Below are 24,916 nucleotides of genomic sequence, written 5' to 3'. Positions count from 1 at the left end.
CTCCCCTCCCGGTGCCGGTGATTCTCCCCCATCCCGGTGCCCCCTCCCGCCGCTCGCCCCTCGCGATCGCAGCCGACCACGGCCGAGTGACAAAAGACCAGGATTTATTCAGTTCCATCCTTCAGTTCCCGCAGCGCCGACGGCAGCACTCCGGCCCCGCAGGGATCCATCTCCCGGTGCCCCCGCGCCAGCGCGGGCCGGGCCGACACGGGCCGGGGGAGGCTCTCCATGCAGCTGGTGCAGGGATGGGGCATTATGGAGTGAGGGCCGGTGACGGCGGCAAAGGGGAGGCACAGCAGCACGGAGCAGCAGGGACCGGCTTGAGGCACTTGCCAGGAGCCCCCGCAGGCGCGGGCTGGGGCAGGAGGGGAACAGGCACGGAGAGGATGATGAGGAGCCCGGCCGAGGCAGGCTGGAGGCGAGGCAGTGTGGGCAGGCTCCTGTGCAGCTGGAAAGCAGCTCCCCGAAAGAGAAGGCACGAGCCCAGGGCTGCGGCTCTATTCCCTCCCCTCTCAGCGCCACTGCCAGCTCCCAGGACAGCGCTGCCCTCGGTCCCTGATCCGGGACTGCTCCTGAGCAGTGGGGATGCAGATCTCAACCTGCGAGGAAAGAGCAGAGTCAGCCCCCAGCAGGCTGCCACCCCCAGCCCCAGGCTCTCTGTGCCCCCTCATGGCTCACTCACCCGAGAGCCGGTGGCCCAGGCTGGCCATCTTGGCAGGATGCGACATCAACCAGAAGTTGCGCTTGTTCTGCAACTTCTGGAACGGATTTGAGTCTCTCCTTCTCTCCTGCTTAATCTTCTTCATTTTCTTTACCTGTGCAGAGGTAGGAGAGCGCTCAGGTCAGCACGCAGAGGCTCCAGCCTCCTCCACCTGCCCCAGGCCAGCACACACCTTTCCTTTGTCGAACTCCTGGTCCCACTCGTCGATGACGGTCTTGCTTTGGGCCAGGGCTGATGACCGAATGGCATCCTGGCTCACGGCCGAAATCTCACCCTGCCACGTCAACACTGCAGAGCAGTGAAGTCAGCAGAGGACCAGGCTGTGCCCCGCTGCCCCAGGCCCTGCCCCGGGGCTGGAGCCCCTCGCTGCCCACCCTGTGCCAGCCCCGTGCCCGGCTGCACCTGCCCGCCTGCACTGGCTGGGGGGGCTCAGGCCCTGCAGAGCTGGGGGGCTCTGCCCCCACCCAGGGCTCAGGGCAGGGGGCCTGCACGGCTGTTCGCCCACCAGGTGAGCCAGGATTACCTTGTTTGCCGTAAGCCTTGTCCAAGGAGTTCTGGAGCAGCTTGTCCACCACGCTGGACTCGCGGCCCTCAGGGGCTGTGCCTGCCCAGCTGCTGGCCACAGGGCTTGGGGCAGCCAGGGAGGGTCTCTCATCCCCAGCCTGGCTGCCACTGGGACGTGCTGCCACTGCAGAGAGAGGCAGGGTGAGGGTGAGCCAGGGGGAGCAAGGGCAGCTGCCGTGTCCCTCCCTCCCCAAAGTGATCCCATCCCAGCAAACACCATTTGGACAGACAGGTCCTCATGGCTGAGGGTGTCTGGGCACACAAGTGCCTGTCCTGGGGGTCCATCAAGGAGCCCGTCCCCACCTCCTCCTCCAGGGCACAGGCACTGCCAGGCAGCTGTGGGACCAGCAACACTGGGGATGGCACAGCACTGCTCCAAGGGGGCTCCTGGGCAGACCAGCCGCTGGTTTGGCCCTGCCAGGCACCAGACGGGGCACAGGGTCACACCTGGGGTGGGGGCAGTGGTGGCGGGGATGGTGCTGGCAGCCAGGCTGCTGAGGCTTTCCATCCTCTTGCGCTTGCGGTGCTTGTGCTCTCCAGCCTCCACTGTGCTCTGATGCGTCCCACAGGGCTCTGGCTCAGCTGTCCTGGAGCTGGGGAAGGCAGCAGGGTCAGCCCACACCAGCCAGACCAGGGCAGGAGAGTCTGAGCTGCCCACAGAGCAACAGGGCACAGAGACACCTGAGGTGAACCCACCCACAGGGACCAGGTGGTCAGCTGGATGCAGGTGCATCCCACCTGCACAAAGGTGAGAAGCCCTGACTCAGGAGCCTGACCTCAGGCTCTCACACATCCCTCGTCCCTCACCTGTCTGAAGACAGCACTCCAGAGCTGCACTCTTCTGTCTTCTTCAAAGGGCTGTCTTTGCTCCTGTTCTTCCTTTTCTTCTTCTTCTTCCTCTTGAGGGGTGAGGCTGGCTCCATGCCCAGGCCAGTACTGGGTTCTGGCACAGGTTGCTTAGGCCCACTCTTCATGTCCTGACAGGCCAGACCATGGCAGAGACCCCTGTGTGCCCCCTCCTTCCCCATGACAGACACCAAGTCCCCTGGAGCGGCAATTTTCTTCTTGGGGGGCCTGGAGTCTTTATCAGTGGAGTCCTTCTGAGAGGCAGTGCCCTCCTTCTTGGGGAGCCTGGACTCTTTGTCCTCGCAGTCCTCGGGAGAAACAATCCTCTCCTTCTTGGGAGGGCTGGAGACTTCACCCCCGTCCTTCACAGCCTCAGCACAGGGGCTCTGGTCTGTGCTACGATGTTTCCTCTTCCTTCGCCTCCTTCTGAAGGAACCCTCTGGCTGCTCCTGGCCAGCCCCCGTGTCCCTGCTGCCAGAAAGGAGGAGGTGTGAGGGGTGGGCAGTGGAACCAGGGGTCAGCAGCGAGGCTGGGTGCTGAGCAGGCAGGGTGAGCACAAAGCTGAAGGCTGACTTTTCAGGATTGGGAAGGTCAAGAGCAGATGAGGACAGGCTGAAGGACAGGAAAAGAGGCTGATCCAAAAGCCTGGAAGCCCCTCTCTTCCTCCCTCCCCTGAGGTGCAGGGGCACAACACCCAACTGCTGCCATATTGCCCACAAGATGGGAATGAGATGCTGCTCTGCGAGCACTCGCAGGTCCCACGGCACACTGGGAAGGACTGGGTGCTGCTGCAGCACATGCTGGTGCTGAAGGCTACGAGGGACACCCAGAGCAAGATCGAGACCAGGCTGGTGCCTCCCGATCCCATGGGACACTAGTACGGGGTCGGGGCCTGCAAAGCTCCCTCCCTCTGTGTGTCAGCTCTTCTCAGAGCTGGAGCACGCCCTGCCAGCCCTGGAAACAGAGAAGCTGCTGCCAGGCCACACAGATGGAGCCCCCGCAGCCTTCCTGCCATGCGGGAGCTGGCAGCAATGGCACTGCTTACCTGGACTGGCCCAGAGGCCCGGGACTGGAGTCAGGATGGGTGCCTGAGGGCTGGGGCTGTGCTGGGTGCTCACTCACGCTCACCTTCTGAGAGGCTTTGCCCTGCAGTTATTGACACAAATAAAAACTTGGCCGTCTAACACCAGGGTTTCCATGAGCCAAGAGAAAAAGGGGAGCACAGAAAAAGGGAAGGAGAACAGACACAGACAGGGGCAGGCAGGTGGGGGGTGGGAGAATCAGAAGTGTGTTCAGTTAGAAGAACAAAGGAAAAAAGGAAAGAGAGAAATTAAAAGACCTGGAACCCCTGGCATCCTCCTGAGCCCACTCACTGCCTGTGGAGGAGGCTCCCCCACACCCTCCTCTGTGCCATCACCCCGTGCCACTGACCCTGGGACAGGTGACACCAAGAGGGTGCCAATGCACCCTTTCCTGCAGGGACTGGCACAGCCATCCCTCTGTGCCAGGCACGGGGGCAGGAGCCATCCCCTGCATCACTCAGAGATGTGGACAAGAGCCAGGCCTGACCCAGAGAGGGGGAGCAGCCACCACAGCCTGGGTTGGAGCTGGGGGCTCTCCCCACCCACCCACCCCTGTCAGCAGGAGCCCTACACAACCTGCTCAGGAGGCACAGGGTGTCAGCTGGAGTCCCTGGGCAGAAGCTCAGACTCACCTGTTTGGCTGAGAGCTCTGGTTTCCTGGCCAGCAGTGCTGCCGTGGTGCTGCCCCACTGCAGGGCAGTGCTGCCCACTGGGGAGGGCTTCACAGGGGCTGCCCCAGAGCTTCTGGAGACAGCCAGGTCAGAGTCTTTGGGGACAGCCGGCTTGGTGCCAGGGCCAGCAGGGAGGGGGGTGCCACAGTTCCTTCCCTGAGAGGGGCAGAAGCTGCTGGAACTGCTCCTGGCCCCGTGGCTCTCCTTGGCCAGCTGCCCTACTGTGCTGCCCCAGGAATTCTTCTTCAGGGTCCTGGCCATGGCCCCGCAGGCGCTGGGCTCCTGGCTGGACTTCAGCAGCTGGGATGAGGTAGGTGCCTTCTCACTGCCCGAGCCCTGTGGGGGCAGCCCTGCTGTGGCCCTGCACATGGTGCTGGTGGCATGGAAGCCTGCTCTGGGCATGCCAGGTGTCGGCGGCTTCTTGGGCCTCTGGCCTGTGTCACAGCCCAGCACAGTGGCCTCGTGGGTGCCTTTGTGGGGCAGTTTGGATAATGGGGTCTGAAAGGGAAGCTTTGACAGAGCAACTCCGTTTGTCAGCTTTGACCCCATCCCGGGAGAGCTACGGGCGACAGGGACTCCAACATCACCTGGGGCTGGCAGCCCCTTCCCCAGCAGCTTGTCTTGTTTCTAGACACAGAGAAAGAGACAAGTTCAGTGAGGAGAGCCACAGACACAGTGATACACCCTCCCCATGCCCAGCCAGGATCCCTGGTTCAGCAGGATCAGGATCTGCCCTGCACAACATCCTCCCATTCATCCACCCCCAGCCTGGCTGCAGCCCCAGGGCCCGAGGAGCAGCAGGATCAGGATCAAGATCAATCCTGCACAACATCCTCCTGGTCATCCACCCCAGCCTGGCTGCAGCCCCAGGGAGCAGCAGGATCAGGATCTGCCCTGCACAACACGCTCCCACTCACCCACCCCAGCCTGGCTGCAGCCCCAGGGCCCAGGGAGCAGCAGCTCCTGGGAGCACCAACCTTCAGGACTCACCGGGCCCATGGGTGGCACACACAGGGTCCCGTTAATGGCAGGTTTCTTCACTGGTTTGGAGTCACTGGCAGTGCAGCTGGGTGGGCTGAAGGCAGCCGTGGCCACGGGCCCTGCTGAGCTCTTCCTGGGGCTGCCCAGCCTGGGGAAGGCAAAGCACATCAGCCCTGGGGACGTGGCTAAGCAGCACACACGAGGAAGGGGAGGCTGGAGGAGGTGAGGTGCTACAGCAAACCATGGCAAGGGGCTGGACCCCTCCCTGCCACCCCCACCCTGGGCAGCACACACACACACAGAGGGGCCTTGGGGCTGCTTGGTCAGGGTAGGGAGCCATGAGGCACAGGGTGCTCTCTCACCTCAGGTAGAACAGCACGTAGGCCTGCTGGTTGAGAACCACCTTGATGTTGCTGGGGTGCACCTCGTGGTCGTTCATTCGATACCACTGCCCATTGCTGGCCTGTGGAAGAGAACATGGAGCGTGGTCAGGCTGTGTCTGAGGAGAATGGGGTCAGGCTCTACCCAGGGAACCACCTGGCCTGCAGAGCCGCAGGAACAGCACCCACCATCACAGCTCCTCTCCCCAGAACCCACAGATGGCCCAGGGGCAGGCCAGGGAGCTCTGTCAGGGCAGACCTTCATGTTTCCCACAGTGGAGCACAGTCCGTGCCCCATGTGCAGTGCTCCACACCACCCGCCCTGCCAAGCAAGCTCCTTTCTGCACCCTGAAGGGACCCACAAGCACCTCCCAGGCCCCAGCCCAGACAGGGTGCCAAGGGAGCATCCTGGGCTCACCTTCACGTAGCAGAAGTAGTGCCCAGCGTTGCAGCTGTAGCCAGAGTGCACCAGCACTGCATAGAGCCCATACGTGATGGGATCGCCCTTGGGCTCCGACATGTACGGCCGGATGTCCAAGATCTCAGGGTACCCCACGTCCTGTGCAAAGAAGATGTCTCAGGAGCTGCCATGGCTTTCTTGCCAGAGCACGAGCAGCTCTGCTGTGCTATGAGCCCATCTCTTGAGGGAGGGGACCTGCCCTCCCCAGGCAGAGGCTGTGGCGAGGAAGATGCCAGGATGAACCCAACTTCCCCCACTGGCAGCAGGACTGCACGAGGACCACCTCCCACCCTGCTCAGGGGCAGGACCTCGGGCCAGGACACAGCCCTGGTTGTGGATCACTGAGCTCTCACCTTGGTGATTTTCCTTCCACCTGAAGGGCCGCAGCTGCCAAAGCGTTTCAGTGAGATGGTGAGAACGTTGGAGGCTCGGTGGATGGTGAAACGTTTGCTGGCTGGCACTTTCTTCCTGCACCTGCCCAGGAAAGCTCAGGCTATTCAAGCTGTTCCAACATACACATGGCTGCCTGCCCTGGCCACACAGCAATGGAAAACCCAATGGGAACGGTGCTGCTGGCACCAGGCACTGCTCCAGACACCTCCCCACGGCCATGCCTTTGAAGACAAGGCAGCTGAGGGGCAGCAGGCTTCATCCCAGGCCCTGCACCTCGTGGTTTAGCCAGGCTGCAGGCACAGCAGCCCTCCCACAGCTCACCCATGGACCCCAGCAGCCCAGACTCACATGCTGCACCTGTAGGCGTTGTCCCCACCCAGCTGCTCTGGCTTCACAAACAGCTCCAAGGCCCGCACGATGTTTGCGGCTCGCTGCAAGGACAGGGCGGGGGTCAGGGCACCTGGGGCCTGCCCACAGCACAGCCCCGCTCCCTGCAGAGGCACGGGCACCAGGAGAGAGCACACAGCACAGGGAGCAGGCTGCCCCAGAGCCCTGAGCCTGGCACGGTGTGGTGGCTGCTCTGCCCCAGAGCACTGCCAGCCTGCACAGAGGAGTCACGGCTCACGTTCAGGCAACAGGCACTGCCCTGTGAGACAGGGAAGGAGGAGCAACAGCAGGGGCTGCTGCCCTCCTGCCAGCAGGTCAAGGAGCCTCAGAGCAGGAACAGCCCCCTCAAGAGCACAGAGCCCCATCCCCAACCCTGCAGCAGTACCTCGACCTCCAGGGTCACATCCAGGTAAGGGTCATAGGTATCCGAGACAGTCTTGCATTCCAAGCATTTCACTGCAAAGGAAGAGCCATGGGCACACCCTGGCACACCCCAGCATGGCACACACAGCTGCAGTGTCCCCCCAGCCCAGGCATGGGCTCTGGGAAAGCAGGTGATGCCAGACCACTGGGAACAGCTCCTTGTGCTGAGGGCAGTGAGCTGGGGACCCACAGCTTGGGCCCCACAGGCAGTGGCTTCTCCCATTGTCACAGCAGGGATAGTGACCCACAGGTGCTGCAGGAATGACTGACTGCAGCTCTGGGTAAGTTAAACATGTGAGCCATGTTCCCAAAGGGTTTCACTGCCCAGGCCCAGCCCAGGCTGCTGGTACTCACCACGGGAGCGCAGGTAACCACCGAAGATCTGGTGAACAAGAGTTGTGGCCTGGGTCTGGCGATCCAGCCTGCAGAGAGACAGCAGCACAGATCCCATATTGCAGCAGCAAGCCCTGCTGGACCCCTCAGGACAGCCCCTCTCTGTTCTGGCCAGTGGCTGGGCTGTGGGAAGTCACAGCCCCTGCCACACTGCTCTCCCTGTGTCCCAGCTGAGGGGTGACACCAGGCTCCAGCACACACCTTCCTCCTGGCTGGAGCTCAGAGCAGAGGCAGAGCTTCCCAGGACAAAGGGCCTGGGGGAAGCTGCCCTTCTGCAGCCACAGGGCTGGGGCTGAGCTAGCAAGTAGGCCTGTATCCCTCAGCAAGTGGGATTTGATCCCAGCCTGTAGCAGCCTTGGGATTTGGGGGCAGGACTGCAGCTATGCTGAGGTGGAGGAGTCAGCAGGTGAACAACAGCCTAGAGCCCTGTCCCTGAGGGGCAGAGCTGGACCCCACACCCGAGGCCCCTGGAGCCAGAACCTCCCCACAATAAGGCTGACCTGGGGCACATGTTCACTCCACAGTCCACTCCCGTGAGTGCAGGGGACCAGCAAGGGAACAGCAAAGAGCAGTGATGGGCCAGCAGGCCCCACATACTTGGTGTAGCCATTCAGGCAGGCCTTCTGCATGGCATCGATGGTGTAGCGCAGGAACTCGTGTGCATCCTCCTGCCTGCCGAAGCGCAGGTTATGGGAAATCTCTGCAAGAGAGGGAGCGCTCAGCACGTGCTGCAGCAGATGCCATCCCTCCCTGCCTTCCCTGGGGCAAGGGCTCTGGGCTCTGAGTCCCCTCAACCCAAACCAGACACCAGACTCATGTCACAGAGGAAGCCCCTGGCAGCCCAGGAAGTCTTCAGTCACTCCAAGGCTCCATGAGCCATCTCAGTGGAGCTGTTTGCCGAAACGTGCCCCAGTCCCAACAGTTCTGCTCCCACATTTGTCACAGGGGGTCAGCCCTCCTTACTCTTGAGGTCTCGGATGATGGAGAGTGGCTTTATTGCATTGCCGCTGTTGGCAAAAGCCTGAATCGTGTGGTTCTGCATAGTGCACATCATGCAGAAGCTTCCGTGGGCACCTGGAGCAGGAGAGATGACACGACGTTGGGGACAAACCTGGGAGAGATGGAGGCAGGACAGGGATCTCTGGTCCAATACAGCAAAGCCATGCTCAGCTTTCCCTATGAGCTTGATGCCACAGCAGATGAGGACCAGCTCACGCCATCCCAACTGGCACGGCCCATATCAGGAGATGGGGACCACCCTGTCCCATCCCAACTGGCACAGCCCATCCCAGGAGCAGCCAGGGCAGCTCCCCAGATGAGACAGTGTTCACACTGAGAGAAAACAGGACCCAGGTATGCACTGGACCAGCCCACAGCTCGGCCCTGAGGGGCACATCCCGCTGGCAGTGCTATGGATGGGGCTGCAAGGCCTGTGTGTTCCTGTAGTGACAGCTCACAGCAGCGCCTGCCACGCTGCTCTTCTGCATTCCCCACAGTCAGGAGCTACTCGGGACCCCCCAGCTGAGCCCCCAAGAAGCCATCAGGCCCCATTGGGCCCATCTCAGTCCTGGCTACACCCAGCAGAGACAAAGATGCCAAGCTTGGGAACACTGCTGTGGCCAGGAAAAGGGAGTAGGACTCAGGAACAACCTCTTGACAGAGAAACAGGCAGAAAGGAGCAGGGCAGGGAAGGTGCATTCTGATATCTGCACTCCCTCACAGAGCCAAGCACAGAGCGCTGAGAGAAGCACTGTGAACAGCACAGGCAGGCACTGATCGTCCCTCCTAGCCCCTGCACCGGGGTTCCCACTCACAGGTGCGCCCGTGCTCCCGGGACAGCAGGTAGTTGGTCAGCGGCGGCGTGTAGGTCAGGCACTGCAGCGCCGAGTTCAGGAAGCAGGTGTTCCCCAGGTTGCTCAGCCCGGCGCCCACTCGGTGGACCCGCTCCCACTTCATGGAGAGGCTGTGGGCCGGGAAGAGCACCTTCTGCGGCGGGGGGATGCCGTCCCCCGCGGGCCGCGGCGGGGCATGGCCGTGTCCTGCGGGGAGCAGACAGAGTCAGCCGGGGCAGGAGCGCGGGAGGGTCCCTTCAGCCTCTGCACTCACCCGGGGGGTTCTGCGGCCGCTCCGCAAGGCCGCCGGTGACGCCGAGGGGGCGGCCGGTGGGCTCGGCCCCGATGTGCTCGTACTTGTCCCGCAGGTGGCCCAGCTGCCCGGCCAGGCCGCGCCGGGCGGGCACGAACTCGATGCGCTGCTGCAGCACGGAGCGGGCGGCGGCGGCCAGCGGCCGGCCCAGCTCCGCCCCCGCCTCCCGCCGCCCCGGCTCCAGCGCCTCCCGCAGCTTCTCCGCGATCATCGCCGTGGGCGGCCGGCTCGGCGGGCCCGGCGGCCGCGCCTGCAGAGAGGGCGGAAAGCGGCGGCTGAGCGGGGGGCACCGGCCCGGCCAGGCCGCTCCCGCCGCGCTCCGGCTCTCCGAGCAGCCGGCCGCCGCCACGGCCCCCTCGGCGGGTCCCTCGGCCGCCGCCACGGCCCCCTCGGCGGGTCCCTGGGCCGCCACGGGCCGGTGCCAAGCCCCCGCCGCCACCCGCGGCCCCGAGCGCCGCCGCGCGGTCCCGGCCCGGCCGCCGCCATATGCGGCCCGGGCGGCGCCGGCGCTTCGCTCCGCACGGGCGGCCCCGCCGGCAGGGCCGGGGAGCGCGGCGGGGCGGGGGCGCAGGCCCCGCGTCCCCGGGCCCGTCCCGCCCGGCCCGGCAGCGCTCACCATCCGGGTCCCGCCGCACGCACGTGTCGCCACACCGCCAGCAACTCCTTCCGCCCGGCCCCGCTCCGCCTGGCCCGGAGCCGCGGCCGCTCCGCCCCTTGCTCGGCAGAGCCAACGGGGACACCAGCTCCGCCCGCCCGCTGCGAGCCGGGCGCGGACGGAGGCAGGACCGGCTGCCGAGGGGAAGGCGGCCGGCAACGCCGCGCCCACAGCGGACGGTCCCAGCAGCGGACGGTCCCAGCAGGGCACGTTTCCACGCGGACCGGCCGCCACGCGGTACCCGGGCCCGCCCTCGCCCTCGCCCTCGCCCTCGCCCTCGCCCCCTGAGTCACGGCCCCGCCCGCTCCCGCTCCCGGTCCCGTCGCATCCCGCCCCCGGCGCTGCCGCCCGCATTCCAGGGTGGGCCCGCAGCAGCTCTTCCCCTCCTGTCCCGTTCCCTTCCCTCCCGCGGGCATCGCTTCTCTCCGCTGCCGAGCAGGGCCGGCGGAGGCCGGGGGTCCGGACGGGTGCGTTTGGGTTTGGGGGGTCCCGGCCGAGCCGCCGCCGGGCCAAACCGGAGCAGCGTCCCCGCCCCGCTTCCCGCTTGGCCCGGAGCTCCCGGCACCGACCTTCCGCGGGTACCGGGGCGGCTCCAGCGCCGGACGAGGAGACGGAAATCACGGCACAGGGACGACAGAGCCGGCGGCAAAACAAGTGGCGATATTGAAGTCAAAGACAGAGGAGCAGCAGCGACAGGAGCACAACGGGTACAGCCATACAGAGCGCCCGGGATGCGCGGTCGGGACTGAGTAAAGGTTGGGGGTTTTTTTTCTTTTTCTTTCTTTTTAATTTTTCTCTTTAATATGTTGAAATTGCCCAGACTGGTCCAGTACGACATCTCAAACCTTACAGGGACGCACAGCATGAAAAGCCCACGGGCACGGGGCTGCAGGGAGCATTCCCGGCACGGTCCCAAAACCATGGGTGCCAGTGCCACAGCAGCTCCGTGGCACACGCCAGCACCGCTGTGGCACGGGCACGGGCATGGCTCAGAGAACGCAAGGCCGAGGGCTGTGAGGGTCACAGGTTTCCCTGCTGCCCGTTCCAGGCTCCACTCCCACACCGCAGAGAAGGGAGCTTGCCCGGCTGCGGTGGTGCTGAGGGGCACAGCATGGCCCCGATCTGCACGAGGCGGTGACGGACACACCCTGTGCCCATGCAGCCAGAGCTGCGGCCCCTGGTGCCCTGCCAAGGGTTCCAGGTCGAGCCTGTCCAATGGTGGCATCTGCAGAAGGATCTGTAAGAGGTTGCAGGGGAACAGAGACCCCTGGAGAGAGGACCATGTGGCGCGAGAGGCAGCAGTGCAGGGGTGCATGTCAGGGGTCACCCCACATGTGCTAACATGCCCCTCCAGCTTTCTGGGACAAGGCACCTGTGCAGGAGTCGTCTGGCCCTGTGGAGGGCCCGGAGCCCCTTGCTGGGGGTTGTGCCCTAAGGTAAAGCCCCCCAGAGCCCCTGCCCAGAGGAGTGCCCTTCTGGCACCCCCAAGGGAGAGGTGGGTGCTGGGGGAGTGGTCAGCAGGGCTGCCAGGTGCTGCGGTGGGGAGGGCTGTGTGTCTGGAGCTGTGGGGGAGGCTCCCGCAGCGGGGCACTGGTAGACCTGCTACGCAGCCAGGGCAGCTCCCACCCCTCATGAGGGCTTGGTTCCTTCACAGCTGCCAGAGCCAAGCACGGCTCGGGGATCGTGACCCTGGCAGGGAGCTCCCCACGCCCTGCTCAGCCCTGCCACGAGCGAAGGATGCCCAGGGCAGCTGGGGCTGCCAGGAGCCTGCACCAGAGCGGGGCCCTGGCCCCACACACGGGGGGCAGCCACCGGGGCCCCCTGCGGCCGAGAGGATTTTCATGCTGTCTCCAGGATTTGATATCAGCGTGGACCAGTCTAACATCTCGCAGGTTTTTTCTACTGGCTACTGGAATGCGCTCGTTTGGCTTAGGGGTCCTCGATGTCGAGAAACTCTTGCTTGGGGGGGGCCATGCCGCGGTACCAGGCGCATGAGCCGTCGCTCCTCTTGATGCAGGCGTAGTGCTTCGCCTGCCGCCCGTCCACGTTGTTCTTCTCCATCGCCCAGTCTGTCCACAGACACTCATCCGAGGAGGAGACGAAGCAGGGGATGGAGAGGCAGCGCGAGATCTGCGCGTAACAGAGACTGTCACGCACCAGCCCGAGGGGCACGGGGCCAGGGGGAAGCAGGTGCTCTGCTTCATCTGCCCCCCAGCTCTGGACAGGGATGCCAGGCTGACCCTGCCCTGCGGGCCATGGTGGGGAAGCAATGCAGGGAACTGGGGAAGCCCTGGTTGGCAGTGCCAGGGCTGGCCTTGGCTCCCAGCTGAAGGAAGGCAGAGGCAGGGCTGCCCTTCCTGTCTGCCCGTTGTGCTGTGTCCCTGCACAACGTCACCCGTGAAGGACAGGGAAGAGCATCTCACTGTGGAGCCCACCCCTGCCTGGGGGCTGCAGACCCTCCCTGGTATGGGGCATGTGGGGGGCAGCCTTGTTGCTCACCTTGCACTCGCAGCCCATCTGGTACCGCTGGTTTAGGCTCTTCTTCTGGGTTGGGGTCAGCGAGTCCCAGGTGGACACCAAGTCACAGAGCGTGATGTGCATCTTGCCATTGCCCTCTGACTTGCCTGGGGAGAGGCCAAACAGACACTCAGGGGGGTTGCCCAGGGCCTCGAGAGCCTGTGCTGACTCGTGGTGCTGGGGCCCTCACTGTGCCCTGTCCCTGCAAGCAGAGGTTTGTCCCCAGCTGTCCCCACCATGGCTCGGGGCTGCCGAGCACAGCCAGGGGCTTCCCTGAGGGCTGGTGGCAGGAGCAGGAGGGGCAAGGGGAGAATGTGCCCAGGGAGCAGGCACACATCAGGCACCTTGCAGGGCACACGGGGCATCCTGGCCAGCATGTCCCCATGCCCCCCGAGTGTCCCCTGCCTCCCCACAGGGCTCACCTGCGATGAGATACTCCTTCTTCCCGCCGGTGTCCAGCAGCCGGCCGCACACAGCAGTGGATGGAGCCGTGTAGATGAACTCTATGTCCTGGTCGGGGCCCTTGAACATCTGGGGAGCAGAGGGGGCTGTGAGTGGCTGGTGAAGGGGCCACCCCAGGGCCCCAGCCTCCTGACCCAGCGTGCCCCCTTACCTTGATCTGCTTGATTTCATACTGGATGCGTTTGATGGGATTCCCGTATATGTCATTCCCCGAATCTACCTCCTTTGCAGAGACGGCCTTGGCTCGGATCACTGGAAGGGAGAGGTGAGGTAAGGGGGTGACCAGTCCTACTCAGCCCCTGCATCTCACAGGGTGTCCCACCTTCACGGGGGACCACTGCCCGCAGAGACGCCACTGCCTGCCTGGCTGCCCCCAGAGCCGGTGTCACCCGCTGTCCCCAAAGGGATGGGGCTGGCACGTGCAGGATAGTGACCAGCAGCATTGCAGCAGCAGCCTCAGGGTGGGTGATAAGGGAAGTTCACAACAGGATCACCTGGCCCCGGGGCTGGTGAGGCCGTGGCACGGTGAGCCAGGGACAGCTCTGCTGCGGCAGGGTCCCTGCGGTCACAGCCCAGGATGTGTGCTCTGGCATGTGAGGGCTGGGCACGTGGCAGTGACCTGCAGGGGCAGGGCAGGCAGCCAGCTCACCCTTACTCACCCACGGGCTGGGACATGGGGCTGGCTCATGCTGGGCACGGTGCCTGGGTCCCTGCACTGGGACCTGCAGCCCCCAGCTGTGCCCAGCTCCCTCCACCAGTGCAGGGACTGAAGCTCCCAGGCAGCACCATGGTGCCGATGGTGAAGGGACAGTGGCAGTGCCAAAGCTAGGGCTCCTGCTCAGCACTCAGAGGATGCAGGGGGCCTGGCTGCAGGGCAGTGGCTGGCAGGGCTCCCTGCTCTGCCAGGGGCACCCCCATCCAAGGGAAGGGCAGCTCCCCCTGCCCTGCCAGCCCCCCGGGCACTGTGGGGCAGGGAACAGGGAGCAGGGCACTCTCACAGAATTCATCCTGGTCCATGTCCCCACTGAAGGGTGCTGGGCTGGGAGCAGCCAGGGACATGTAGAGGTCACCCACTGCCTGGCACAGAGGAGCTTCTCCCACCTGGCATGGGCAGGAGGAGGAATCTGACCACACTCTATAAATACACGGGCTGTAGGGGCATGCAGGCAGGCTGTTTAAGCTCAAGGTCAGGGGGGCACGGCCCCACGTGGGCACCAGCAAATGCCAACAGAGTTTACTCTGGAAAGGTGACAGTGGCACCAACACGAGCAGGGACCAGGGGAGAGGTTTCCCAAAATGGCCATCCCCAGTCACAGTCAGCACTCATTCTGCACAGGGCTGGGGAAGCAATGGCTGCACTGGGGGCTTTCCCTACTGCTCCCATCCCTTGGGAAGGGCTGGGCCGTCCAGCCATGCATGGGACAGCGCCCACTCCTGTGTCAGCAGTGCCGTGCTGGGATCCCCGCAGCCACAGCATCTCCCGAGAGCCCAGCCCTGCACGCCGCCCGTGTAACCCGGGTGCAGCCAGTGCCGGCTCCCGTGCGGGAATGGCTGCTGCTTCAGTGGGCTCCAGCCTTTTCCATTCACGTGCTGATGAATCACTTGACAAAAATGCAGCCCGATTCTGGGTGGATTTGTTCTGAACAGTGCGGCTTTGTGGAGGGGACGACTGCGCTGTGCTTTCCCCGCCAAGACCCCGCAGCGCAGCCAAACTGCTCCACGCCCGCCAGGAGCCAGGGCAGTGGAGGGAGCCCTGAGGAGAGCCTGGGATAGGGATGGACGAAAGCCCCGGGTGCCCAAGAACCAGCAGTCAGACCTCCCCAAACGCCAATGCTCCTACTGGCCTTGTCACCCACCACTGCTGATGCCAACACGGGCAGCCACCAGCCAGGGTTGGGGCCCAGACCCTCTGTGAAATGAGCCAAGGCTCTCTGGCTCCTAGGGTGTGTGGCAGGCACAGCACACAGTTGGCATTGGCTTTCCAAGCTGGACCAGGGAAATGCTGGAAACGCTCCTTCCCCAGGCAGGCCAAGCAGGAAGGTGCTCTGTGGGAGCAGAGGGTCCCCAGGCAGAGTGGGATCCCCACTGGTGACATCTCCTGTGCGGGTCCCCAGATCTGCCACCGTGGCCAGCCCATAGTGAGGACTCTGGACCTCCAGGGACAGAGACCCTGCAAGGTAAGCAGGTATCCGTGCTGCCCTCTGCCACCAGCATCATAAAGTGATCCAATGCCACAAAACCACCAGGCTGTCTCTCTGGGCTTGCCAGTGCTGGGGTTTGGCCTCCCTGGCCCCATGTGGGGCTACCCCACCTCAGGGCACTGTGCTCACCTGTGCCTCATGGGAAGAAGGGCAGCACAAGGACCCTTGGCCCCTTCTGGCCCAAGACTTGCAGAATGGCTGCCCCTTCCTCTGCTGTGCCACCCCAAACCCCACGGAGCCACCCTGCCCACACGCACCCACAGCTGCCCAGGCAGTGCCAGTGCCCACGGACAGCAGGGGCCACTGCTGGGCTGGGTGCCCGGAGAACAAAGCTCCCTTCTCCAGGGCTTCGGGCAGCAGAGGGGCTGGCTGCCAGCGCCAGCACTGCCCGCTGCCTGCCTGGCACTGCCAGCCTGGCACCTGACCCCTGGCGAGGGCAGCCCTGCGGCCACTCCAGCCCTGCTGGAGGCTGGTGGAGCTGGGGAGATCGCTAACCACCCTGGGAGGATTCCTGCACCCAGCCCTGCCCGGCGGAAGGGCCACAGCCCAGGGGCTCGCTGGCATCCCGGTGCCCGCCCCGGCACCGCGGGGTGAGGATGCTGAGGCTGCTGAGGCTGCTGAGGCTGCAGGCGTGCAGGGCTGAGCAGGACAGCGGGGGGAAGCGGAGGCCACGGAGACACCCAGGTGCCCAGCGGTGCCCGCGGGGCGGCGGGTGGCAGCGCGGGCGGCAGGATGTCTGTCCAGCAGGATGCCAGTCCGGCAGAGTGCCGGTCCTGCAGGCCGCCGGTGCGGCTCGCCCGCCGGGCTGCGCGGGAGCACGGGCTGAGCGCTGCCGTGGCCGCGTGCGTCATTCCGGCCGCTGACGGGAGCGGGATGGAGCCCAATCAGCGGCAGCCCCCGCGTCAGCCCACGGGCCCTCTGCGCCAGCCGCACGGGAGGGCTCGGCTGCCGCGCTCGGCGGGGCGGCACCGGGCACGGGCACCGGCTCCGGGCACGGGCAGCGGCACCGGGCACGGGCAGCGGCACCGGCAGGCTCGGCGCGGTTTGCGGGCAGCTGCACCCCGCGGGGACAGCTCCCACCGCGCCCCCGCAAATCCCCTCCTCTGCCCGGTCCCTGCTGGCTGATGGCAGCCCCACACTCATCACCGTGCCCGGCCCGGGAACCGAGCCCTGGGATCAGTGCAATCCAGCTGCGCGGAGCCCTGCTCTCCCTGCCCCAGCCACCGCCTGCTGCCTGGCAGGGGCAAAGCCACGGCTGTGCCTGGAAGGGCTCAGCATCATCCCCACGCTGCTCCAGAGGCGATGGAGCAGGAGCCAGGTGTCCTGCTGGGGCACCACGGGGCAGCTGAGCATCTCCTGCAGCAGAGCAGCCCAGCAGAGCCCGGGCACAACCCCAGTGAGGGATGAAGGATGGGGCAGCCCCAAGCCCTTGGGCCCTGCAGAAAAGCCCTGCTCATCTCATGAGCCAGGACAGGCTGGCAGATTCTAAGCCACGAGCCCCAGTGACACAACCCCAGCCCCTCTATGACCCTCAGCCCCTCAGGCATCAGCACGCAATGCAGAGCTGCATCTGCCTCCCCTTGCACCGCCTGGAAGTGCAGCCCTGGGCTGTGGCTGCCCCAGTCCCTGCACAGCAGAGCGAGTGCAGGGACAGGGGAAAGGCCAGAGAGGCCATGGGGATGTGGCAGGCAGTGCCCACGCCATGGAGGGCAGATCCAGGCCCCAGGGCCTGGACCCCACACTGTGCTCACCCTGATACCCCATACTGAGGGTTGAGCATGAGCCTTGGGGTCCCTTCACCTCGGGTGCACCCACCCAGCACTGCAGGACATCAGCCATCCCCACACCTTTCTGTCAAGGGCCCAGCCTGGACACAGCTCCCTCAGCCACAGCAGCTGGGAAAGGTCCCAACAGCACTGGGGGCCCAGGTTCTCTCTGTGCTCCACACACCTGCTGGGATGGAACCGGCTGAGGAACATCCCAGCTCCAGAGAGCATCCCTGGGTAAGATAAGCAGCCGCACAAGGCCAGGGCATACAGGGCCATCCCAGGCTCTGTCCCCAAGTCCAGCACTGTTTACATGTAGGCCCACACAAAGCACGTTTGATACAGATGAGCTGCACAAGTGACTCGGGCTGGGAGCCAGAAGGTGCCAGCGCCGCCGGCAGCGCGGCTGGGAGGATACTGCCTCGGCAGGACGGGCACCTGCTGAGGGCTGGGGAGCACAGCTCAGCTCAGCAGGGCCCTGCCAGGGACGGCGCAGACAGCCAGGCCGCCAAGACAGACAGACAGTGACTCAGCAGCTGAGTCAGGGCTGAGCCGGCACCCCACGACGGGCAGTGAGTCACGAGTGCCCCGAAAGCTGATCCTGACAGCAGCGTGATGGGAAGCCACAGCCGCACTGCCCCAGCAGGCACAGGGCATCTTGTGCGCCAGGGACACCGGCCCCAGCAGCAGCTACAAAAAGCCAGAGCTCCATTTTGTCTAAAAATCTCCCTGTCCCCAGCACGCCTCAACTCCCGAGGCAGCAGCCAAGCGCTGTGGGAGTTGCCCTCACGGAGGAAAGACGCCGGGAGTGGGGTCTGGAAGGGACGCCCGTGAGGAACATCCTGGATGTGGAGCAAGGGACAGGGCAGGGCCATCCAGAGGTTGGGGCTGCCTCAGTGTTTGGGAATGTTACCTCTCCAGCTGAGCCTGGGAACGGGCCCGCGAAGGAAAGCGCCGGGAACTGGGGCCGGCCTGTTGGGTTCATATGTTAAAATTTAATAAGGGCATTATTCATAGAAAGAGGAATCCAGATCCCGGCGCTGCCAAGCCCTCCCTTTCAGCAGCATCCAAGCCGAACAAAGTGGGACGGGGGAAAGGAAATGCCTGGAAATAAGGCGCAGACAGGGGTGACCGAGCCGTGGCGGCAGCTGCGGGGACAGGGGCTCCTCCGGGCTCCGCGCCGGTGCCGTGGCCGCACTCGGAGGGTCCCGGTGGCCGCCGGGCCCCGGCCCCGCGCTGCCACGTACCTCGCGGTGTCACCAGAGCCGGGGGAGGCCGGGCCCACCCGTGTCATTCACGGGGGGCGGCCAGCGGGGACCCGGCCCGGCGTAGCCGCGCTCCGTTCGCCCCTCGCGGCGGCGGCGGCGCCCCCGGAGCGCGGCCGGGCGCGGGAGCCCCCCCGGCCGGCGGGCGGAGGCGCGGGGCGGGCCGGGCACAGCCCGCACGGACGGACCGCGCCCGGCCGCGCATCCGCGCCCGCCGACACACCCCCGGGCCGGGCGGGCAGGTGCCGGGGCTCGGGGGGCTCTGCCCGCGCCCCGCCCGCCCCGCGACAACTTTGCGGTGCTTCCCCCGCCGCGGAGTTGCGGCGGGCGGGGCCGGGCGGGGGCTCGGGGGGCTCGGGGCGGGGATCCCGCGGCGCTCACCTACGTCGGCGTTGCAGAAGGCCTGTTGCGGGTGGATGGGCGAGCAGCTGCAGGCGTCGGCCGGGCGGGCCCTGCCGAGCAGCAGCACCGCCAGCCAGGCCAGCAGGCTGGGCAGCGCGGCGGGCATGGTGCGGGGCGGCGGGCGCGGCCACCCGGCCCCGATCCCGCACCCTCCGCCGGGCCCGGCCGAGCCGCCGCCGGGAACTCGGGTCCGGCCGGGGCGGGCGCTCTGCCTGCGGCCGCCGCTCCGTTGCCTTCGCGGAGTCGTTCGCTTCCTCCCCGCCGCGCTCGGCCTCGCTCTTTAACGTGCTCCGGGGATCTGCTGCTCCTCCTCCGCGTGGCGCGGGGCCAGCCCGGCTGCGCCCGCCCTCCGCGGGATGCGGCTCCGCCGCGACCGCTGCCCCCGCCCCGGCACGGCCCCGGCACGGCCCCCGCCGCGGGCACCGGCCGCCCCCGCCCCGCGCGTCCCGCCCGCCCCCGGCCCCACCGCCGCCGGACCCCCGCCCACGGAGCCCGGAGCCCTGGCCGAGCAGGGCGGCGCATGGCCGGACAGGCGGCGGCTCTGGCTGTGCCCGAGGACCCCTGCCCACCTCCGGCCCCTCCACCCAGCCTGTCCCACAGCCGAGCTGCCCTGCCTGCTTCCCGCTCCCGCTGCGGGTCCTGTGCCCCTGCCCCGGGCCCCTCCCCATGGCCCCAGCTCCTGCCCTGGAGCGCAGCTCCATAACCCACCGTGTCTCTATCCTGGATGCACGATGGGGTTTAACCCCGGCGGGCAGCTCAGCCCCCAGCTGCTGCCTTTGGTTCATTCTTCCCAGCGGGGCGGGGAGAGAACTGGGAAGGGGAAAGAGTGAAAACTGCTGGCTGAGATAAATCTGAAGCAAAAGCCACACATAAGCAAAGTAAAGCAAAGCAGGGAATTCTTTCACCCCTCCCTACGGCAGGCAGGTGCTGAGCCATCCCCAGGGCAGAAGGGCTCCAGCAGGGGATGGTGATTGGGGATGACAAACACCATCACCCTGAATGTTCCCCCTTCCTCCAGCCCTATACAGCGAGTGTGATTCCATTCAGTGTGGAATATCCCTTGGGTCACCTTTCTGTGTCCCCTCCCGACTCCTTGTGCCCCCACAGCCCCTCATGGTGGGATGAAGATAACAGGCCTCAAGCTGTGCAAATGCTGCTCAGCAGTAATGAAAACATCCCTGTTATCAACACTGTTCCCAGCACAAATCCAAAACACTGCCCTACACCATCTAGTATGGGAAAAACAGACTCTGTCCCAGTCCAAACCCACTCGCTGTGTCCCTCGGGGGTGTCAGGATGCTGCTGCTCTCACTGTACCTGTGCTCTGTGCCTGTCTGGCTGCTGAGAGTGCTCCATGTCCCCAGCAGTGCCACAGCTTTCCAGCACAGCTGGGCCAGGTGTTGGCAGGACAGCCACCACCACGGCTACAACACATGCTCCTGAGCCAGCCTGCTGCATGGCACTGCCATGGATACACGCAGTACAGGGAGTAACAGAGATGCTCAGCCTCCAGGAGGAGAAGAAACAGCAGAACTGGGCAGCTGGACCTGGCCCAACCCTGCCTGAGCCTGCAGGGAACACGTGGGAGGTGGCAGCACTGACAGTGCCGGGTGCCGGATGGCACCTGGAGATTGGGGGGCCCATGGTCTGCAGGGGCTCCAGCAGCAGCAGGACTCCTGCTGGCCCTGGTGCTGCTGCCCAGGGCAGGGTCCCAGGGGACAAGAAGGGACCAGGCAGCAGGGACAGCCACTGGCACAGCCCTGGGGCCACAACAGGTGCTGTGGAGCTGCCAGGGCTGGGCTGGGAGGGTGCCTGAGGCCAGGGGGTGACTGAGGCCAGCAGAGCTTGCCAAGTGCCAGTGCCAGTTGAGCGGCCAGCATGGACTGTGGCCAGCTGGCGCCCAGCGTGGGCTGCAAACGCATCCTGGGTGCCCTGGCCAGGTGCTGCACGATGCCCAGGCCACGTGCAGGGGCCAGAGCCAGGCCTGCCTGCAGCACTGGGGACAGGTCCTGTCTGGAGAGGAGCGCAGCCCAGCACTGGCCGAGTCATTGTCTGGGCTAAATGAAAACACATGTCTGGCCTGTAGCTCTGCATGGCTCACAGAGGTGCTGACACTGTAAACAGGGTGGGGGGAGCAGCCCGGCTGGGTTCTTGGGAGGGCCCCAACCCCTCTGCAGATCCTTCCACCCAAGCACAGCCTGACTGCTGCCCCAGCAGGCCCCCTCCCTCCCTGGGCAGGGCTGGACCCCCCAGCAGAGCAGTGCCAGGGCACGGCACAGGGATACAGGGGGCACCAGGGCCCCCCAAACCACAGCAGCCAGGCCCAGCTCTGAAGCCCTACCTGCTGGCAGACCTGTCCTAGGGGCAGTGTTAAAGGGGACCAAAGTGGGGACAGCACAGAGCCAAACACCAGTCCTGGTGTGAGGAGATGGTGCCCTGTGACCTGGGCAGGCCTGAGCCAGGTCAGCGTGGGCAGGCCAGGAGCCACAGCCCCCATGGTCAGGGGTCAGGAGGGCCCGGGCCAGCAAATGCCCCTCTGACACTTGTGGCTTCTGAAACCACACGAGTTCCTCCTGGGGGCCACAGGCTGCGGCAGCAATTTCACAACACGCTGGCGAGCTGGGGAGGCTCCCTGGCCAATGCCCTGGGCTGCTGCAAATGCTTCTCAGCTGCTGCTGCTGCCTCTGGGAAGCAGACCTGCACCGAGCATGGCACTCCTTGCACTGCATGGCTGCACTGTCGCCAGCTCCCCGCAGCTCCTGCCCAGGGCTCAGCTCTTCCCAGGGCTCACAGTTCTGGGGCTGGAAGCATTTCTGGGGTCAGAGCCATGTGCAGCCAGGCTTGGAGAAGGCAGACGGCCAGCACACACACACCCCTCTGAGGGTGTGGCCTGGGAATGGCAACAGGATGGGCCCAGTTTACATCTGGCCACAGCTGTGGCCCCCATCACACACACCCCCTGCCCCATAGGCACAGCCACTGTGCTGGAGCCACAGTGGTGAGGGAACTGCTGCATCCCCGTGGTCACAGGAGCAGAGGGACACAGACACTGCTCCCTCCCATGTGAGACCTCTCTCTGAAACAAAGAGAGGTCACCACCGGCCCGTCACCCCAGCCACCACCTCACCCAGTTTATGGGAAAAGGGAAGGAAATCCAGCTTCTCAAAAAAAAGCCTGATGAAATCCCCCCAGTGTCACCCTCTCTGGCTGCACACCCCACTCCACCCGGGGAGCCCCATGGCACACAAGGCACAGCTGTAGAGCTGGGGCTCAGCTGCAACCCCAGAGCATGGATGTCACCAGAGCCACCACAGATGGTCCTGTCGCAATCCAGGGCTGGGCACTAAGGGCTGCACTGGGGCCTGCCCAGGACCTGGACGTGTCCCCGAGCCGGAAGCACCCTGTGGTGGCGGTCCCTTGCCACCAGGTGCCACTGCCGAAACACTCGCACCACACCTGCTGCAGCTCAGTCAACACTTTACAGGAGAGCCCGGGGCCAAGGACAGAGCTGGGAGCGCTGCCTGACATCCCACAGGGACCCGGGCTAGGAGCAGGCTAGCAGGGCCTGCCCACACGCCTCCGCTCGCTCCAATGTCTATTAAATAAACTCAATGCCCTCGTACTTGACGCTCCCAATCCTGGTCTCGGGCAGCAGGAAGCGCCCGTCCAGCGTGAAGGCCATGATGTAGCTGGAGATCTTGCCGTTGTCCTCCTCCGACTTCAGCGCCACGATGATCTGGTCGTCGGTGTCCGGGATGAACTTGAAGGAGGAGAAGCCGTGGGTGGGCACCACGTCGCCCACGCGGCCCACGGTGACGTGGCCGAAGTCCTGCGTGGAGCTGAGCAGCAGGTTGGTGCCGCGCCGCTCGTCCGCGCGCTCGCTGTAGCGCTCGTGGCTGGCGCGGCGCGGCAGGAAGAACCAGCGCTGCAGCGTGTCGCTCCACGAGGCCGACTCGTGGATCAGGTACCCTGGGCAGGAAGGGCAGCGTGACCACTCAGCCCACAGCCACGCTGGGGCAGGACCCTCCCCATCCCCTTCCCCTCCAAAACACCCCACAGCCCACACAGGCATCCCCTATGAACCCTTCTGCCTGCTCCTGCCCCACTGCCTGGCAGCAGCCCCTCAGTTCCACCCAGAGCCAGGCAGGGGCACCCAGCACACCCCACTCTGCCAGGCCCAGTGCCAGCTGAGCCACCTTCAGCTGCTCCTGGCACAGGCGGCAGAGGAAAAGGACCAGGACAAGGGGAGATCTCTGCCCTCCAACAGGCTTTACATCTCCCCCACTGCCACTATCCCCAGGGACGGTGACTGTATGGTTCTGGAGCCATCCAGAGTGTGGGATATAGGGTGGCAGGAGGTTGTCCTGCTCCATACCTGGGGGCCGGATCCCTGCTGCAGCCCTCAGAGTGTTGTAATTTGTCACCCAGTTCTCGTGGCTCACGTCACCCTTGTAGCCAATGACCTTCACCCACTGGGGGTTCTCGTTCACCACTTCCCCTGTCGTGGTGGTCCACTCCTTGCCCAGTCCTCCCACGTACAGGTGCTCATCCTTCACTGCCAGCCACTCCGCCTTGAAGCCTGTGGTGGAAAGAATGGCATGAGGGGGGCTCGGTCAGCACGTGGCCACCAGACTGTCCCACATGCCCCACACCCTTCACCCCTGAGCCTGGTGCTGGACACAATGTCCCCACACAGCCAGCTGGTCTCTCGGCAGGAATTGCCCTCTCCTGGCCAGGCCCAGAGGTCACAGCAAAGGTGCACCCCACCCCAGCAAGGTAAAAGAGCCAAGGGCTTCACAGGGCAGGAGGGGAGCTCACCTTTGCCCACGGTGCCATCCCCATCTGGGAGGATCACCCACGGCACCACCTTGTTGCCCTCGATCTGGTAGACCACACCTGTCCTGTCGTCCACCGCGTACAGCTTCCCGTTGAAAACCACCAGCTCCGAGAGCTCCATGCCCCGGCCCTTCTCAGCCAGGTGGGACTGCAGCGTGCTCTCGTCCTTGTCCCACTCCACCGTCACTCTGTCCCCACTGTCCGACAGTACCAGGTAGCCCTTCTTCAGGTAACTGAACCAGGTGTGCTCCTGGGGGCCGCGGGACCGCGTGTCCAGGTCGGCGATGAGGCCGATGCGGTAGCGCACGCCCTCGGGGTTGCGCTGCGGCGGGGACAGCGGGTACGTGTCGTTGTAGCGCTCCGCTGCGCGCGGGCCGAGCTGCCATGTGCGAGGGCTGGGGGGACCACGCCGCGCCGGGGAGGAGCGGTGCAGGCACAGCAGCAGCAGCAGGAGCCCCACGCAGGCCGAGGACAGCACGATGGCCCTCCAGCGCAGTCGGAAGCGGGGATCAGCGCCCTTGGTCATGGACGCGAGCACGGGCAGACCTCCCACGCTGATCCGCAGCGGGCTCATAGACTCATGGCAGGGCGGCACTGGCATCGGACAGGGCGCGAGCAGAACCTGCTGCAAAGGTGGGGGGAGAAGGTCAAAGAGCTGGATTTGGTGCTGACTGAGCTTGGGGGACAGCAGAACACAGCCATGAGGGGCCCTGCCCCCTCTCCTGCAGCAGAAGGTGCTCCCAGCTCATGCAGGTAAGAGCCACCGTGCCCAGGGGCTGTTTGCTGCTGGAACCACCCTCAGCCCCCATCACCTGGCTCCCTCTGTGGCCCCTGACCAGGGGCCCCAGCGTGTTGGCAGGATTGCCCGGCCTGCCCGGCAGCTCTATCTGTGCCATGGTCTCTGCAGCTCAGGCAGCCTGCTGAGGCACCTGGCTCAAGGTGAGCCCCGTGTCCTGGGAGGATGTGGGTTCCTATCGGGTGGCAAGGATGACCCTTGCTGCCTCCAGAGTGGTCGAGCAGCCAGGCCCAGCTCCCACAGCCCTGAGAACCGACCCCACTGATGAGCCGTGAGCTTGTCCCCAAGCCACACAGGCACACTAGGACACGTGGCAGCTCCGCCCAACCAGGATGCCAACACCTGAGCAGGAAGCACAGTGCCCAAGGGACACACCCTGACACACACTCTGCCCAGTTTCACAGACATGGGACCCCCTCATCACTGCCCAGGACACAGCGTGTCCTCCACATGCAGGCATTGTGCGCCCACCCTGGGCTGTGCCCACCCGCGGGCCTGGGGTGCCAGCAGTGCCCCTCGGTGCCACCTCCCTCCCTGCAGCACAGGGGACGTGGCAGCGCCCCGGGCTCC

The 24,916-nt window shown here is 65.3% G+C and overlaps 3 protein-coding genes across 4 annotated transcripts; all 3 read right to left on the bottom strand.

Moving 5' to 3' along the window:
- Window positions 1-87: 87 nt before the first annotated feature.
- Window positions 88-9,335, bottom strand: USP36 (ubiquitin specific peptidase 36). 2 transcript variants are annotated; one of them, XM_059485709.1, is made up of 18 exons: window positions 9,116-9,335; window positions 8,265-8,375; window positions 7,899-8,001; window positions 7,263-7,330; window positions 6,871-6,941; window positions 6,447-6,529; window positions 6,059-6,179; window positions 5,664-5,804; window positions 5,228-5,328; window positions 4,875-5,013; window positions 3,846-4,511; window positions 3,177-3,277; window positions 2,093-2,602; window positions 1,733-1,878; window positions 1,245-1,409; window positions 894-1,009; window positions 683-815; window positions 88-599 (listed from the first exon to the last, which is right to left on the bottom strand). In XM_059485709.1, exons 1-18 carry the CDS (start codon window positions 9,255-9,257, stop codon window positions 595-597), a joined length of 2,922 nt encoding a protein of 973 aa, XP_059341692.1. In that variant the 5' UTR covers window positions 9,258-9,335; the 3' UTR covers window positions 88-594. The 2 variants fall into 2 exon arrangements, with proteins under 2 accessions (XP_059341692.1, XP_059341693.1); XM_059485710.1 differs by having other exon boundaries at window positions 2,093-2,599.
- A 1,405-nt stretch (window positions 9,336-10,740) lies between these two features.
- Window positions 10,741-18,997, bottom strand: TIMP2 (TIMP metallopeptidase inhibitor 2). The gene is made up of 5 exons (XM_059485807.1): window positions 18,694-18,997; window positions 13,232-13,332; window positions 13,041-13,149; window positions 12,601-12,725; window positions 10,741-12,231 (listed from the first exon to the last, which is right to left on the bottom strand). Exons 1-5 carry the CDS (start codon window positions 18,818-18,820, stop codon window positions 12,031-12,033), a joined length of 663 nt encoding a protein of 220 aa, XP_059341790.1. The 5' UTR covers window positions 18,821-18,997; the 3' UTR covers window positions 10,741-12,030.
- Window positions 18,998-21,970: 2,973 nt separating this feature from the next.
- CANT1 (calcium activated nucleotidase 1) lies at window positions 21,971-24,162 on the bottom strand. The gene is made up of 3 exons (XM_059485908.1): window positions 23,533-24,162; window positions 23,090-23,293; window positions 21,971-22,683 (listed from the first exon to the last, which is right to left on the bottom strand). The coding sequence occupies exons 1-3, from the start codon at window positions 24,149-24,151 to the stop codon at window positions 22,313-22,315; spliced, it is 1,194 nt and encodes a 397-aa protein (XP_059341891.1). The 5' UTR covers window positions 24,152-24,162; the 3' UTR covers window positions 21,971-22,312.
- Window positions 24,163-24,916: the final 754 nt, after the last annotated feature.

Source organism: Ammospiza nelsoni, chromosome 19 (genome assembly GCF_027579445.1).
Source record: "Ammospiza nelsoni isolate bAmmNel1 chromosome 19, bAmmNel1.pri, whole genome shotgun sequence".
Taxonomy (NCBI): domain Eukaryota; kingdom Metazoa; phylum Chordata; class Aves; order Passeriformes; family Passerellidae; genus Ammospiza; species Ammospiza nelsoni.
Note: the sequence above shows the minus strand (reverse complement) of the source record. Positions and strands in the feature narration are given on the sequence as shown.